The sequence below is a fragment of the Thermobia domestica genome, chromosome 6 (genome assembly GCF_964235325.1).
Source record: "Thermobia domestica chromosome 6, izTheDome1.hap1.1, whole genome shotgun sequence".
NCBI classification, from domain to species: domain Eukaryota; kingdom Metazoa; phylum Arthropoda; class Insecta; order Zygentoma; family Lepismatidae; genus Thermobia; species Thermobia domestica.
This window is the reverse complement of record NC_137459.1, coordinates 96,295,626-96,312,808: the sequence shown is the minus strand read 5'-3', so window position 1 is coordinate 96,312,808 and position 17,183 is coordinate 96,295,626. Positions and strand designations below refer to the sequence as shown.

The 17,183-nt window shown below is 34.1% G+C and overlaps 1 protein-coding gene across 2 annotated transcripts in view; it reads right to left on the bottom strand.

Moving 5' to 3' along the window:
* The window catches only part of LOC145688107 (uncharacterized), a 153,135-nt gene that overhangs the window by 31,224 nt on the left and 104,728 nt on the right, over positions 1–17,183 (bottom strand). Inside the window, exons 8-16 of one of the 2 annotated variants that reach the window (XM_081761853.1) lie at positions 14,620–14,764; positions 12,727–12,996; positions 8,427–8,702; positions 7,802–7,987; positions 4,472–4,669; positions 3,207–3,476; positions 2,219–2,357; positions 1,690–1,811; positions 561–712 (exon numbers count right to left, since the gene is read on the bottom strand). In XM_081761853.1, coding sequence (XP_081617979.1) covers positions 561–712; positions 1,690–1,811; positions 2,219–2,357; positions 3,207–3,476; positions 4,472–4,669; positions 7,802–7,987; positions 8,427–8,702; positions 12,727–12,996; positions 14,620–14,764 — 1,758 coding nt within the window. The remainder of the gene's footprint in view (positions 1–560; positions 713–1,689; positions 1,812–2,218; positions 2,358–3,206; positions 3,477–4,471; positions 4,670–7,801; positions 7,988–8,426; positions 8,703–12,726; positions 12,997–14,619; positions 14,765–17,183) is intronic. The other variant, XM_081761854.1, reaches the window with a different exon arrangement.

Genomic DNA, 17,183 nt, shown 5'->3' with positions numbered 1-17,183 from the left:
ATTTAACTTATCGTAATTCTGAAGCTTGGATGACAAGTGGGGTATATGTGAATTTTGATTAGAGAAATCACATTTGAAGCTGAAGAATATAAAAATAGAAATGACATAAATAATTACAAAATGCGATTAATAATATTTTTTTCATTTCATGACATATACGTCTTCTTTGCTCTTTGTTTCTTGAATTTTAATTGTAATACCATATTACTACAATTTTTACACTCTCTCTTTGCTTCCCTAGCTTTTGAGTTGGAGAAATATGTATAAATATTTCATTAGTAAACAATATTACTAATTTTTTTTTACATAGATCGAGAAATATTAAAGAAAATCTGATACCCAAGAACAAAGCAGAAAACAATGAATGGTTTCCTAGAAAATAATTTCTGTAAAAAGTAACGAGACACTTGGTTAAGTATAGATAATGTATTATATATCTTAGAATCCAATCTTGGTCTGGAAAACTACTAGAAAGCCAACACACTTTCAATGGGACAAGGGGAAGAGTTACTACGCACGCTTACGCTATATAAACAAACAGTAATTTTCATATTTCTTACCTGGCTGAGAAATGTATACGACCGACACACAAATTCTCTCTCTATGTCACAAGCATGTTGACAACTGGAATCGCTGAAAGCAGTTAATGATTTGTCTGTATACAATAGTTGACGATCTCGTTGTTGGTTTCTGTAAACACATCTTCCCAAGGCTGTAAACAAAATAATTTTAACATTAAGATCTATGTAATTGTTCTATGTGTGAATATTTTATTTTCAGTAAAGAATATTATAATAGTTGAGATTTAAGATTTTCATAGCCACTAGACCTTAGGAAAGGGCTGTACGAAATTCAAAATTACGTTTAAGAGCATTTTAAAATCTATTTGATGCATTTTTTTATTATTTTTAAATATTTTGTGTTATACGATCTCGTATATCTTGTATTTGTTAGAAATGATGTAAAATACTTCATGTTTTTAGAACTGGCAAAAGTAATAAAACTAAGTTCTTTCTGAAGTGCTATTCACGTTCATGAATTTGTACGTAAAGCACTTCATTACACTCAAAAGTATATGTTTCTCCAATATGGTATATACCACTCTTTTAAGCTATGTTTAACATGAATTTAATATTTCAGAATAATAATTTATTTATTTATGTTGTAGAATATGATTACTATTGACGAAGTCCATAATTTATTAACTTCTTCCTCATTGAAGGATATTATTTTAATGAACATTACCACTAAAGTTTTTTACTGAGGGTTTACAGTTGCATTCTTAATTCAATGACATTAATTATCGCTTAGTTTTATATATTATTCATTTTGGGTTCTGGCTCATAAAAAAATTTCATATTAAGATTTTAATAGGAAGTGTCCGAGTAAAAAGTATTGTATCAGAAGTTACAAACTTAAGGGAAGTTCCGCTGATCCTTCTTTCTAATTGAGATATGAGATTTTTTCTTTTCTGATGAGATTCTGTGAACTTAATTGAAAAGCATTTTTTTTTTTAATCGAGCTCTATCTAGAACTCAGTGATCGGATACGCCAATATAACAACGTAACGGAGCACTAAATTTCCAATATTTTTATTGCGTTTTATTCTTGTTTTCCAATCTTATGAGTTACTTGAATTGAAATTACAAATATTCAACAAATTTCAATACAAAACAAATGTCTACTTACGGACAGCACATTGGTTCTCCAAGTAATCTGAATCAAGAGCCGCTACAAAAGCTTGAGGTTGAGTAAATCTGTCTTCCGAGCTCAGACGACATTCCCTTCTTCTGTGGTTATATGTGGCAGACCTGATGCAAGGAATACATTTTTATTTGCTACTATTGGGAATAACATATTTTAAACTAAAATAGTATTAAAGCTGAAAATAGCATGAAAGCTTACATTTCCACACACTAATACTCTTTTAAACGATTATGCTCATGCTGGATCTAAATTCCTAATATAACGTATTTGTATCTTGTCTGTCCCTTTAATCAATAATTGAAGATTGAAGTGAAATTGTCTTTATGATCTTCTTGAGAAGCACTTGGAATTCTTTCTATCTTTTCAAAAGAGAACATACATAAATTTATGACTTCAGAAATTTACAATTTAAAAGAAAGTTGATCTAAAAAGGCAGTAACTACTAGAACCTATGCAATAAAATTATAAACGGCTATTTTCTTTTAAATATATGAGACTAATAAGTACTAACCTGCACGTAAATTGTCTTTCTTCCAGACATCTGTCTTCACATTCAGTTTTGCTGATTCCAGGGTGCCTCATCTTCTCAAATCCGCGTAACTCGTAATTAACATGCCTTTCAAAAGTCCATGTAAGACCACAACCTCCACCTGAAATTATTTTTAAAATTTTATTCAGAGTTGAACATATTAAAGAAAAAAACATTAACTAAAACTTTATTAATTTGATCACTGTTAATCGAAGCCCGATAAACTACTTTAGGTCTAGATGTATATATGAATAGTCCATACCCTACAATGAAATTTTGTGTCAGGAAACTGTAGGTAGTAGTTTATATCACAATGGTAACATGTAACTTCAGTTATCCAAAACACTAGTATCTCCTTTTAGGAAATAGAAATACATTTCTTTTGGAATTTCAGTGATCCATATACATACACAAGTATACGATCGTATGTATGTCACTGTAAACCAAGTTTCCCTTCTCTCTTACAATTTTTAATGCTAGTTTTATTAATCTATTTACTGGTGCAAATTGAATAGACATTTAATCCAAACTATGAACCATAAGGCTATAAGGCTAAGGGTATCCAAACTATAAGACTGTAAACCAAAATCCTATTTATGTTTTAAAAAGGGACAAACAATTTCAGAGAATCAAGAAACTAACAAAAGGTTCTTCAATATGCATCCTAAGGTTTAAGTCAAGTTTGCACAGCTGTCCCCAAGCACCATTACGTGAAAGAAAATACTACGTAACATGGAAAGAAGTAATTTATAAGATCTTCAGAAGTTAAATTGTAACAATAATATTTCTTCGAACAATCTCATTATTTTTTTCTTTTTTTTGAAAATGTTGTTAATTATGATACAGATAACTTTCTATCACGTAAAGTAACAGACATGTGATATAAATTAAAAATGTTTGATAGGGAATAGTCAGTGAATTTAATTGAAACTACATATTTGTTAAACAAGCAATTAATTGGGGACCTCACCTCTTAAACAAATGCCCTCAAAATATGCCATTCCAATCGCAGGTCGTAGATCTATTCTTGCCAATTCACTGTCGGATTCTAACGCAACACAGTCAATTCTCGTGTAATCTAAGTTAAAGCTGCGGCAACGTGGATCACTCTGACATCGTCTGGCACATTGAGCAGTGATTCCTGGCAGATGCTCTCTTAGAAGACCATATCCCTGTTGTCCTTGCAATTCATAGCCAGTGATTTTCTCGAACTCAAGGCGACCAGCAGGACAGCGGTCAACTGTGTATCAAAGAGAGGAAAGAAATGAAAGCATTTGGTATAGAAAATTCAAAATTAAACTCCGTCTAACACTATCACTTTCATTGAAACGTGAAAAACCGGAATTATACATATTAGTGTCAGAATATATTTAAATTATTGTGTGATCGATAAATCATGTTCTAAAGTAGCCATAAAATCAAAAACTTCTAAAGAATGAAATTCCAGATCTATCGATGGCTAAACGTATACGTATATTAAAATTTGTTGTTCAATCTAACAGTGTACAAATATAATATGAAATTACATCGATTTAATGATACTTAAACAATGATATCTTAATCATGGTCAATTCGTTATTGCTTTTTCGCTAACTTTGTTTCCACTATTTCTGTTGAAGACTTTCTGATAACAATAACTTTAACTTTATTTTTATTAACTTTATATTTTACTTTTTTAATAACTTCATTTGCAATAACTTTATTTAAAAAAAATAGAAATCGAATTAATGTTATTAATCGAAATGAAATTCTGAAGGATTTCGTAGTACATTAATGGAAATAAAGTCTATATCTAATTTTCTTTCATTAAGATCAACTACTATAAAGAATTAATTGCCGAGCTGAAGCTCCTACAAGTTTGCTAAACAATTTGTTCATGCCTTTTCTATTATTGACCTATTTTCATGCTCAAGTTAATGTATTGTTTATTCATCTAATGAGGAAGCTGATGCATTTCTATTACTCTTTATTTTTGCCTACATTCTCAGGCTGGCTATTCTAGACGTGCATTACTCTAACAAGACGTCCTCTGAACCTCCTGTTACTACACCTCCACCTTGAATGTAAAACGTTCACAGAATTCTACTAATTCTTGTGAAGTAATGAGCTCAACTGAGGAACTAATTGTTCCTACGCTCTTGCTGTGCCAGATGTCTACTGAATCTACAATTTCACTACGGTTGGACAGCATGACCATCCTACAGGCTCCATGCGGACAATTTTCTGAGAGCTTACTGGCTACGGCTGCACCTGAATTTGTCGCGGGTCGCCGCTCTGGTTCTGATGTGCGGCTGAAGAGAGTACCTTGAGGATCTGTGATGGTTGGTCCGGGATGAGGATAGATGTTATTCCCAGGGGAGCTAAAATCACGGCAGTTCCTTTCAAAGTAGTTGGTTCCTGGACGACTCATAAGGGCCTCATTTCCTGCGGATGCTGTAAGTAGAAAGTCCCATTAGAAACTTAAATTAACCTTGATCAATCATGATTAATAAATTGCATGATTTACCTTGGTATATCATAACTGTTCAGAAGAGAATAGTTTCCTATTACGAGGTGTCTTTGACGCTTCTAAATGCATGTAAGAATCCATTCCTTATTAACGAAGCTTCAGTTAGGACTAAAGTTCAAGGAAACAGAGGAGTATGAACATGCAATTGCAGAATAGTTAGTTAAATACTGTAGATCAGCATTTTAAAAACTTTTTCGAGTAGTTATGAACTTTACTAATCAGAATGTTCTACGAACTATCCTACTCCTGTACTTATAAAAGGAAATGTATAATTTTTAATTTCCAGCTACGATAAGAGAGAAGAAATTATAGTAATTGTGAAAAAAGTCAAATTCGAAATTTCAGTGAATGTACAAGTTTGATGGCTCCCACATACCGAAAAAAGTTATTTTCAATGCCTGGCCGGCTGCTCGTCCGTTCGTCCCTATGTAAATGTGTTCACTCTATTAGGGGCCATACAGTTCAACGTATCTGTTCTACATTTTAAACTTAAGATTCTCTAAGGGCATTTTTTGAATTTTCTTCCCACCCGGAAAATTAAGGGTGGTTTATTGAAGAGTAAAAATTGAAAATGACAATTTTCTAGAAAACGGCTCTGACGATTTTATTTAAATTTCAAGCATCTAGATTTAATTAAAAGCATAGAATGTTGTATAAGTAATCTTGACAAAAAATTCAGAGGGGATAATTTACTTTTAGAATGATTTTTTACTCTTTTTTTTTTCAGAATGATTTTCTCAAAAACGGCTCTAGTGATATTGCTCATATTTCATAAACAAATGTTTCGTTAGTAACCTGATTATATGTCACAACTCATTTGTCCTGAAAGTACTCATAAGGAGTAGTCTACTCTGGAGGTGAAATTTCCCGGTCCATTTTCTCAAAAGCGAGTCAAGCGATTTTATTTATACTTCATAAATAACCATTACTAACTCCATAGTGTGGCATAAATCATTTCTCTTGAAAAACTCCACAAGAGGTAGTTTACCCTCGGAAGTGAGTTTTTTTCGGATGATTTTCTCAAAAGCAACTCAAGGAATTTTGCACATATTTCATAACTAAATATTTCATGAGTGACCTGATAATGCAGCATAACTTTTTTTTCCTGAAGAAAATCCACAAGGGATAGTCATGGTAGTAATTTTTTGTCTGGCGAATTTCTGAAAAACGACTCAGACGATTTTGTTCGTATTTCATAAATAAACATTTCATTAACAACTCGACAATATGATATAACTCGTTTGTTGTAGAAAAACAAATTTCCAAAGGTTAGTTTAGTCTTTGGGTGAGTTTTCTTTCGGTCGCATTTCTCAAAGACGAATCAGACGATATTTTTGATACTTCAAAATAAATGTTTCATTAATAACACAATATGCATAACTTGTTTTTCATGAGAATTCACAAAAGGTAGTTTACTCCTGCAGATTTCTTTCGGGCTATTTTCTCAAAAAACGTCTGAGTCAATTTTGTAAACATTTCTTAAGTAAATGTTTCATTAATAACCTCACAACATACGATAAGTCATTTCTCATGAGGCGATCAACAAGGGCTTCTTTACTTGTGGTGTTGAATTCCTTTTTGGACGCTTTTTAAAGAACAACTCAGACAATTTTCTTTTTATCTCTTAAATAAATATTTCATTAATAACCTATAAAATTGTGTAAATTGTTTCTTTGAGAATATTTACAAGGGGTAGTCTACTTTAGGGGTTAAGTTTTCTTCCGTCAAAGTTTCCTTTAAAAACGCCTAATAAATTTGTTCGTAATTCACTAGTAAATATTTTAGTGCATTACGTGATTTAGTTTAAAAAATTGAAGCGAGAAAGTTTAGTGCCATACCATTTATTAATACTTTGAGCATATACCACTTTATCAGAGTACTTATATTTTAAAAATAGTATTAATTAAAATTTCCTTAATTTTATATTGATATTAATAGAAGAAAATAATATTTAGTTTTCTTTAAATAGTTAAAAGATGTCAACAATATTTTATAATAATAAATCCACATAAACTATTAGAATTTGTATAATATCTACCTTATTAAAATGCACAATATATCATTTGTAATATAATCTATATCAATTTGCGATTCTAGTGTATGATTTCATAAGTCATTTGAATTATATTTTTCTGTTATTTAAATGTCTGTTCAGCCTAAGATGACTACAAGGGCAAAACTCGAGGAATTATAGATGCTTCAGATGTAAGACAGACATTAGTAACCGGAATGAAAGTAAATCTTCAATGTCTTGCCATTATGCTTGTTGGCTAATAAGATCAATCGTACAAGTGAACGATGAAGTGAGAAATCGTGGAGTGGTAAAATGAACTCTGCAAAACTCCGAGGAATTTGTGCAGTGTTTGAATGCACAACAAAATTCTAATGGTGCCATAACGATCGAAACTAGAGGTATTTTTGTTGTCAATTGCCTTAAATTTATAAAGACAATAGAGTAAAACAAAGAAATTTGGGAAAGTTTTACGTTGTAATCAAAGGGTTGCATTAATTAAACTTATTTATCACATATATCATTACAAGATGACAAGTACAGATGGTACCACTTCATTATTGCGTGCTATACTTATATTTTCTGCTTGCCCGCAAAAGTGCAAACTTCAATAAATTATAACTTTTCCACTAAATTCTATTTTCCAAATATTAACTCCAACCTAATGAAAAGCAATTTTGCTATTTGACAATTAATTATTGTTATGGCTAATTTCAATTGATCAAGTGGCTATTGATACAAGTGGTTTTAAATCTATTAGTAACAAACTAAACGAGCAAATTAAGATCGTACTAATTCTGTAAGTTGAATACTTTTGAATTGAAATTTCTAAAATAAAGCCCACCACGAGATTTGTATTGAAATTGTTAAAGAAGATATTCTCTCAATTTAAACAGCAAACATCATAATTTGAGTTCTATTTTATTTATTAGAATCCAACACAAATTTAGAAACACACCATATCCATTTTAACTCAATTACATTTTATATGTAGTATGTATTCAAAACATACTGAATTTTTATTGAGACTAAGTTTGAATCTTACCTCTGTCATCGCCACTCATAAAGCATTGGCTTCCACTTTGATAATATGCATATGATCGACATGTGAATTCCGTAAGGCTGTGGCAGCGTCTCTCACAATCATTTTCGTCACTCACAATGGCCATTACAATGTCTAAGTATCGTGGATATGAGTTGGGAACAGCTTCAAAGTTACAGTGAATTTCAGCTGAAATAAAAAAAAAGAAAATAACTTTGTTTTCCAATATTAGGGGAAATTTGGAAAATTTTATAATATTACAATTTCTGCATGCTAATTTGATACAGAGAGAACCAGAAGTAAGGGAAAAATTAAATCAAGTCAATGGGTGAGATAAATGAGGACGTGGAAAACCTTGGAAACCTGATAATAAGGAGATGTAAAATTAAATTATATCTTTAATTTCTCATGTTCATGTCCACATATGGTTGTAAATGAAAGCAGATGATGATTAAAGAAATTGTGTAATGAAGGAAACGAAATAACTGCGAGAGAAGTCTAAAAGACGATATTACTAACCGAAACTCATATGGTCTAGAACAGAAAGAGCAAGTCCGTAAAAAGACAGGTGAATACTTACTTTTAAGGACTGTTATGGATCTTAATTAAAACAGTTTAAAATACTCACGTGGAAGACATTGATTCTCGAGGTACTCAACAGTAGATGGAGCATCAATATAATCATTCGGTTGAGTCCGCCTGTCTTCTCTACTTAATCTGCACTCAGCGGTTTGAGTGTCGTATTCTGCAGATCGACATAGAAAAAGCCTCTCATTCAAGCACAATTCTTCACAATCTCTTCTGCTTTGCACTAAATTCGTTAGCTTATCGTCAAATCCCCTCAGTTCTTTTCCTGGCCGCCGCTCGAAAGCCCATGTCTTTCCTACACATTCACGAACACTTCCTGAAGATAAGAAAATACTACATTGGTATCAAGTTCATCAAATACTTTCCAAAAACACTAAATCGTTTTCACTTATTGTTATACAATAGTGAAAAGATGTTAAAATTAATATGTTGCTTATATTTATTTCTTTTCAATTGTGTTATTCTACAGATGATTCTAAGAGTTTATTGCTTTGAGTGCACTCTTCATATATCCATGTTGTCATATTTTCAACATACGCATATTGCATTTTAAACCATATATTTTTGAAGTTGGTGGACAAACATTATGTGCGTGGGTTTTCTCGGGGTTATCAAGTTTCCCCCACTTTCTTCATTCCACCATTTCATTTATTAGTATCGTCACCGTTCCCTTTAGCCAACATAGCATAACAGTGGGATGTAAAACTGAAAGATTTAAGTTCATTTTTTTAACTTTTGAACTAATAAAAAAAGTGGATATTACGGAATTCTAACCACCTACAATACGAACGTCTGATTACTCTGTAAAGTTTTCTAGTTTTTATGATTTCTAGTTTAGGAAAGTGTACTCGAGCACTGATAAACATTGAATTAATATAACGAAATATTGCTCGATATTAAAATGTTATGCTCGTAACCGTTAGGAATATGTGTGTCACAGATAGAAGTAGCTATCTGTATCATTATTGGAAGACATGATGTAATATTTTATACAAGTTTTTTTTTCGTATACAGCACGTAAATACGTATACCTATAAACAATCCGTTTTAGCACATCTGTCAATTAATTATTGGTATCGACAGATACCGTTACCCATTTTAGGGCCATAACAGTTCATTTTTGTCGATTTTCTCGGAAACCATGCAACGAATTTACGCTTAAACATGTCATTTTATCAAGCTTGACTTGCTCTATCAACCGATATATATATATACAGTGAAACCTCTACTAACGGACACCTCTATAAAGCGGACACCTCTTATAACGGACATATTTTGTAATCCCCAAACACTGTAATAGGAAAAACCATGTTGACAAACCTCTCTAAAGCGGACACTCTCTAGTACGGACACGGACAGTCTTTTCTGTCTCTTATAGGTATTATTTACCTCCATATTACGGACACTTTCTCTAGAAACAAGTTGAAAAATACAGAAAAAATACATTTTCAGAAATGCATACATATATCACCAAGGAAACATTGTAATAACATTTTTTCTTGTCAACTGGCTGTTCAGAAACTCAGATGAAGCGTCTTTGCTTAAAAACACCTTCATATCCTTTGCTTGCATTCCACTCCCACCCAAGCTGTTTTAGAATCAAGTGATTGACAGTTGCCTGCCATTTGGGATGACACGTCATTTTACTGTTTTGCTGGAATCAAGCAGAAGACATGTTTGGTAATTTTTGTTCACGTATTCGCATATTGTCTTAGTGCTTCTATTTGTAGACGGAAGCAATAAGGTGTAAGTTGTTGTGAACTTTCGAAATGCCACGAGAAGCGCTAATGTTAAAATCGGATTGATTGAATTTTCGAAGAATACTGAGGTGTGCGAAGGATAGCTGAAAATTTTTGTATCGGTAAAACTCAAGCACCTGAGATCATATAAAACCTAGACAAGTTAATAAAGTTGTGGTGTGAAAATGACAATGAAAATTGTGTCTCATTGCTTTGAACAAAGTTGGTGTGCAAGTGAATGTTTTTATAGAGTGCGGAATGAAAAAAAAATCCTGTGTTAGAGTCGATGCTAAAAGCTAAGAATTTAGAGGTAGCAACAGAAATGAATGTTTCAGATTTCAAGATCTCGAACGAGTGGTTAGAGAAGTTTCGGATTAGACAAAATTTCTTTCAAAGCGATTTGTGGAGAATCCGCAGATATCGACATGCCCACAGTCATAGAACGGTTTGATAAATTACCTTCAATAGTTTGTAATTACATATCACCTTATTTACTAATTTACGTAAGAAAATATCGAAACCTCTCTAAGACGGACACCTCTCTATAGCGGACAATTTTTGATTCCCCACGGCTGTCCGCTTTAGAGAGGTTTCACTGTATATATATATATATATATATATATATATATATATATATATATAAAAATCAAAGAAAATGCCTGCAATAACAAATGCACAAATGTCTCTCAATGTTACTTGTAACCTACCGGGAGAGAGTGAGAAAAGAATGTCTCTCAACTATTGAAATGAGGTTGAAATTTTTCGTAACTTTAAAATTTTGAAATTAAATGTATCATTGCATTGCCTTGCACTCAGAAGAATACTCAGAAATAAACAGAACACGGCGTTCACCAAACAATGGTTAATGCGTACCTAGCTATTGCTTTATGATACACTTTGCTATAAAACATATATATATATATATATATATCGATTGTTCAAAAAATGGAGCCCACGGACACCTTCTGGGGTCTACTTCAGCCTAGGGAATCCAAAGTTTCATTATGGGCAACATTGCATATTAACTTAAAACCATTAGCATTGCTCTACGAATCTATCAAGCAGTTACATCGAATGTTACGCTATAAGTGGTGCTAGTGTTATTGTGTATCGACTTTAACTTAGTAGTCGAAGTGAGACGGTATGCAGTGTATGCCATACCGCCTCTGATTTTTCAGTGATCAAGACATACCGTCACTGGAAAGAAGATGCTAAATACCTTTATTAAATCCATTTTTATATACAGTAATTGACGAATAGCTTTGCATATAAAAATATTATATTTCTTATGTAGAAATAACTTTTAAGTTGACAACACCGACGTTTTGGTTATCTTTTTCCTATCTTTTGTTTCTAAAATGAGGCGTCTTCAAAGAAGTTAATCTAGTTTATATTTTGACGTGCCATATTCAATTGTTTCTTTCGTATGTATGTGTGTGTCTTCTTAATTCATATAAATGTCATGTTTTGAGCATGAGCGGATTTAGGGGTTGTCTGCTGTGGGGGTGATTGTTCCAGAGGTTTGGAATATCCCTCAATCAAGTGGAGGGGGGCGGGAGCTTTCCCGCAGGAAATTTTTAATATAAAAACTCGGTGTTTGAACATTTTTGTGTATAATTCTCTATAATACAATATAAGGGGATTGTTTTTCATAAAGTTGTTGGCTAGGGATCAAAGTCTCTCCATGCAGCCCCCCGTCGTAACTAAAAGGATGCCCTCCAGTGATTTCCAGTCACTATGTAAATGGAAATACAATCTTCTAGGCAACATACCCTCACTGTATTTCAAATTTTAGATAGCCAGTGTGTCGAGTTAAAATCATAAAACATACCGCTTCTACTTTTTTCCCCACTTCGAACACTGCTTTAACTGCCATCTGGAAAGAATTGATGTAACTATTTGAAAGATTGGTAGGTCTATTCTATGGTTCATTATCTGCGATGTTGCCACAATGCAACTCGTGTGTCCAGACGAGGTCTCGAAAGGTATGAAAATATATATATATTTGCTTTATTTTGACTTGTAGAGTAGTGCTCTGTAGTCCGTGGGTGCCATTTTTAGTTAAAGTTTAAGAGTAAATTATAATTTTGGACTATATCTCATTAACCATACTACATGCTATCATCTTCCTAGTGTTACAATCAAGAGCTTCGTGAGGGCTTACTTCAGTATTAGTTTCCCTTCATAGGTGGCGCGATTTAAGTTCAGCATCAGTTCTTGGGTTCATAAAATATTTTTTGCAATTTTCTCGAAAACTACGCATGAGGTTTTACGCTGACACCATTTTATTCTACTCAGGGTGATCTATCGATTGCTTTATCTCATCTTTGGATACTTTTCTCTTGTTAGAAGCTGATAGTAAATTAAAATTAATCAATTTCTAATTGTGGCTATTTCTAATACATAATTACATAAAAGAAACATTAAGAAAATAATGTTATGAAAACGTCTTAAGTTAAATATGTCTGATTTAATCTTTTACAATAAAAAGATGTTTGTCATCAAATTACTTATATTGATGACTGTAATTTTCAGTTATATGTAACACGTATGATCTGAAGAAATAATGTAAATATTTTGCATTTCGAAACCCACACTTACCACGATAGCAAATCTTTTCGAAATAACTTTGTCCTTCTCTTGGAGATAGTTCGCTCCCCCTTCCTTGTGTATTTCTGTCCAATTTGAAGCACTTCATAGAGTTGTAATCCAGACTAAAAGCAGGACAATCAGAACCAGCATCAAGGCATCTTTTGGCACACTCCAACGTGATTCCTGGAGATGCAGCCATAGCAAGACCTACTTGCTGTGCAGTCCTCAAAAAATGACCTGTTACCTTTTCAAATGAGAATAGACCGTCCTCGCATTGACCTAGAGATGAATATAAGTATTAATATCAATTTTCATTTCTTAATGGAAAGTCAATATTTATGAAACAATCTTTTCCATATTTCTTATCTGACAAATCTGATCAAAAAAGAAAATACCTAATATATTTACTTTCTGTTATTTAAGCACCCCAGACAAAAAATTACGAAGTGGGAGCATTCACTAGGCCATGAGACAACAGGCCCGATATAGCAATATGCCTGTCGATACCGCAAATTAGGGTCTTGTATGTCGCGGTTGACACTGTCACGCTGGTACGACGTGTATACTGATGCGATATGCTTTCATTGCAGGGTGAACCATGGGCAGAAGGAAGGATGTGACCGAGTGGCAAAAATTAGCCATTGTGTTTGGGCGTAAACATGGACATTACCTGCAGGAGGTGGCTCAGTTTGTTGGCGTGTCCGAGTCCACGGTCAGTGCTGTCCATGCACAGCGGAGGCCGTCGGGCAGCAAGCAATCCTCGCGGAGCAACTGTGACCGAAAACCCGTCATGGCCGAGCGCGACCGTCAACGTCTGGGGAGATTATCGATTTCTCAACGGTTTCAAACCTGACAGGAACTGCTGCAGAAGTACAATGCAGGACTTAGTCGTCCAGTGTCTGAGCAAACGCTGCGCCGAGAATTGCATGGTGTAGGCATATTCAGTCGCGTTGCCCGGGTACGACCCAGGCTGACTGCCACACAGAAGAAAAAGCGCCTGGTGTGGGCGAAACAACACCGCCACTGGACTACTGAACAGTGGCGATGCATTATCTTGTCCGACGAGTCCCGGTTCTGCTTCTATTCCAATGACGGCCGGGCCAGGGTGATGCGGCGGACCGGAGAAGCCTACAAAACAGAGTGTGTGCAACGGGCTGTGCAGAAGGGGGTGGTAGTGTCATGTTTTAGGGATGTATTTCCAGTGCTGCTGTGAGCTCATTGATAGAGGTGATAGAGGTGCATGACAGCTACGGATTACGTGAATATTCTGGATAATGAGATGGTGCCATTCGTCCAGTTTCTGCAAGATGGCCACATCCCCGAGCCCGAATTCCAAGACGACAATTGCACCGTTCACCGAGCCAGGATTGTGCAGGATTGGTTTGCTGAGCATCAGATGGGCGTCCCACATCTTTCCTGGCCCGCAAATTCCCCTGATCTCAACGTGATCGAGAAAATTTGGGACATGTTGGAACGGGCAGTGAGGAAGAGACAGCGACAACCCCCCACGTTTGCCGCTCTAAGTGCCCAATTGTTCCAGGAATCGACCAAACTGGGCGTGAATGTCATCCGATCCCACATTGACAGCATGCCAAACAAAATCAAAGCTGTTATCCGAGCCAGTGGGGATGTAACATGGTATTGACCAATAATGTACGTACTTCGTAATTTTTTGTCCGTGGTGCTTATTATTTTGAATGTCTTCTTCTTAAACATTTTCTGTTTATATGCAATCACTTGCAACACCATGAAAAATTGAAACAAGTAGATATATATGAGTAATTGTTAAGAACAACCACTACTGTATCAAATATAATAAACTTTTGTTATTTTAATCATTTAGAAAGTAAAAAGTATCGAAACCTAACCAAAATAGACTAATTTATTGATCAAACTACTTACTAATAGTACACTGTTTCTCGGCATATATTGATCCTCTGTTGGCAAGCAATGGTGCATTATTGAGCGAAACTGAATCATCCCCGCTGAGATAGCAACGTTTTGACTCTGGTAAGAAAGTGAACGCACGACATGTAAAAGCACGAGCCTATAAAAAAGAAGGAAGCATCTTTAGAAACTCTGCACTATTTATACAACAAATTTTACGCAAACATTAAATAAAAATAATTTCTGTTAAACATTGCAATTTTCTATTTATATTTTCTACTTCTGGTGAATCTTTTCGTGCTGGTGAAAAAAGAAATGATATTAAATCTAAAAACTGGTCTTTATCTGCAGGACTATTAAGTGAGATGAGAAATTTATTAATGGTACGGTAAATTTATGAATACTTTTAAAATATTTGCATGCTTTTGTATCTCATGGAATTACTTTCTACAAATTAGGTATTACTTTCTACAAATTAACTGCATCGGTTCTCAAGTTGTAGTGTAATAAAAAGGATAACCCGTGGACAGTTCCTTCAAAAACAAGGCTCGTGTGTTATGTTTTAGAGTTCATAAAAAGTTTGCTTTCCTTGAAAATTTGGAACACACAAGAGGGAATATACCACGGCTGCTATCGACAAGTACGATCATTCTTTACTATGATATATGAAACACTACATTCGAAACCGAATTGACACACAGCGTCGTTTATCTGACTGCAGTGAAGAATGGTTTCTTCGCAACACTCCAGCAGCAAATCAGAGTGCATTATTCCATTCTTTTAACTTCAACATCGGGGAAGAACTCTGCTTACTCTAACGCAGCTGCATGCGACACAAGAAATAAATAAACAAACATATCTTTTTAGATTGTTAGAGCAGGTGAGACGTTGCTGCTTTCTTTTGATAAACTAGAAAGCGCATGGAAAAGAAATAAAGATAATAAAGAAAACTGTAATTTAAGTTTTGAATTATTTTTTTTTTTACTGGAAAATTTAGGATGTATAGGCTGTTTGTTCATTTTTGTATACTCTTTGGCACCATTTTTTTCTTTTAGATTTTGGGCTTTAAATATAGTCTATATATTTTATAGTTGAATTTATTATAGGCAGTAGTGAATACTGCAATATCTTTAGATCCTAAAATACTGGGCTTAAGTGCCTACAAATGAACGTAAAGTTATATATGAAATAATTAGAAATTATCAGAGTACGATAAAAACGGTATCAAAGAGGGTATTGCTAACTTTGTGCTTGACTAGTTTATCTCGTTTTAGGGCTGAAATCAGACTTTTCAAGACGTTTGAACCCTGTGTATTAAGATAGTGACCCATAACATAGCAGCGAGAAAAATATAATCTAAGAGTTCGATAACATCTTGTGCAAAAATAGTGCTATTCCCGACGATCATACAAAGAATTTATGATATATAGCTTGTTGCTGCAGAGAGTCGGTTTATCACAAAGGCAAGTAGGCAACTCGATTAACCTCGTTAAAAGTACAAGTTTACTGTAAAATGTTTTTCTCTCTTGTTTGAAATAAACGTGACACAAGCACAAAATAATATAATTTTAATCATTTTGAATTTAAGTGGATTTTAAATACGAGTAACAAGTGCCAAAGAACAGCCAAACCCAAAACTCACTATAGTGATTTGGATATATGTACTTCGAGTTTCATTCACTTACACAAGCATAATAGATACTATTTTTAAGTATCTTTTTTGCCTGTGCAGTGGATAATCTCAATTAGAGTTGTGTTGGGGCATAAAATTTCTAAATTTAATTTTAGACTCCCGATCTATGATATGCATAAGTGTCGGAAGTCTTACTGTTAGGGCAGGGCTATTTCCGCCCGTCTGTCTGTTGACAGGCATCAGAGCAAAAATGGTAAAAGATACCGAGAAGTGGACTTTTGCAATCGATTCAGCTTCTCAAGAATAGGTTCCACCGTTCTCCGTTGACTCTCTAATCAAACCGAAAGTAGTTTAAATTAAAGGAGCAGTTCAACTTAAAAACAAGTTTGGTGCAATAGAAAGAGTTAAAAGAAAAAAAAGAGATATGCGTATTTTTTAAAATCTTGATAGGCCGTATTGTTCAGCATCTATAGGCGTTTGTTTTTGATGAATCGCAAACGCTGACGTCACCAGTGGGCTAGCGAGGACCTCAACGTGAGTCAGGAACCACTCTCCTTTGTCGCAGCTGATAAACCTTTTACAGTGCAGTGGATTTAATAGATTGTTTTGGATTCGTTAGCAGGCTTGCTTTGTGTTGAATTCTTGAGGGACGTTTTTGTTAGTTGTTTTTTCCTGCAGTAGTAGTATAAAAAATGTCGAGAGAGCAGTGATGACGTAGTGCAGCGGGAAGTAGAAAATACGTATTAGTACAGTTCGTGCTATGTCTGTGAATTGAGGTAGAAATGACTAACATGTGCTGTGTTTTCGGTTGTAATTCTCATGCGATTAAAGCTGAGGGACACAAAATATTTCTTTTTTTTTACGTTTCCAAGTCGTGAGAAATCACCGGATCGAAATAAATTATGGCTCAAGAAAATCAATAGCAATAATTTTGTGCCAAATAGAA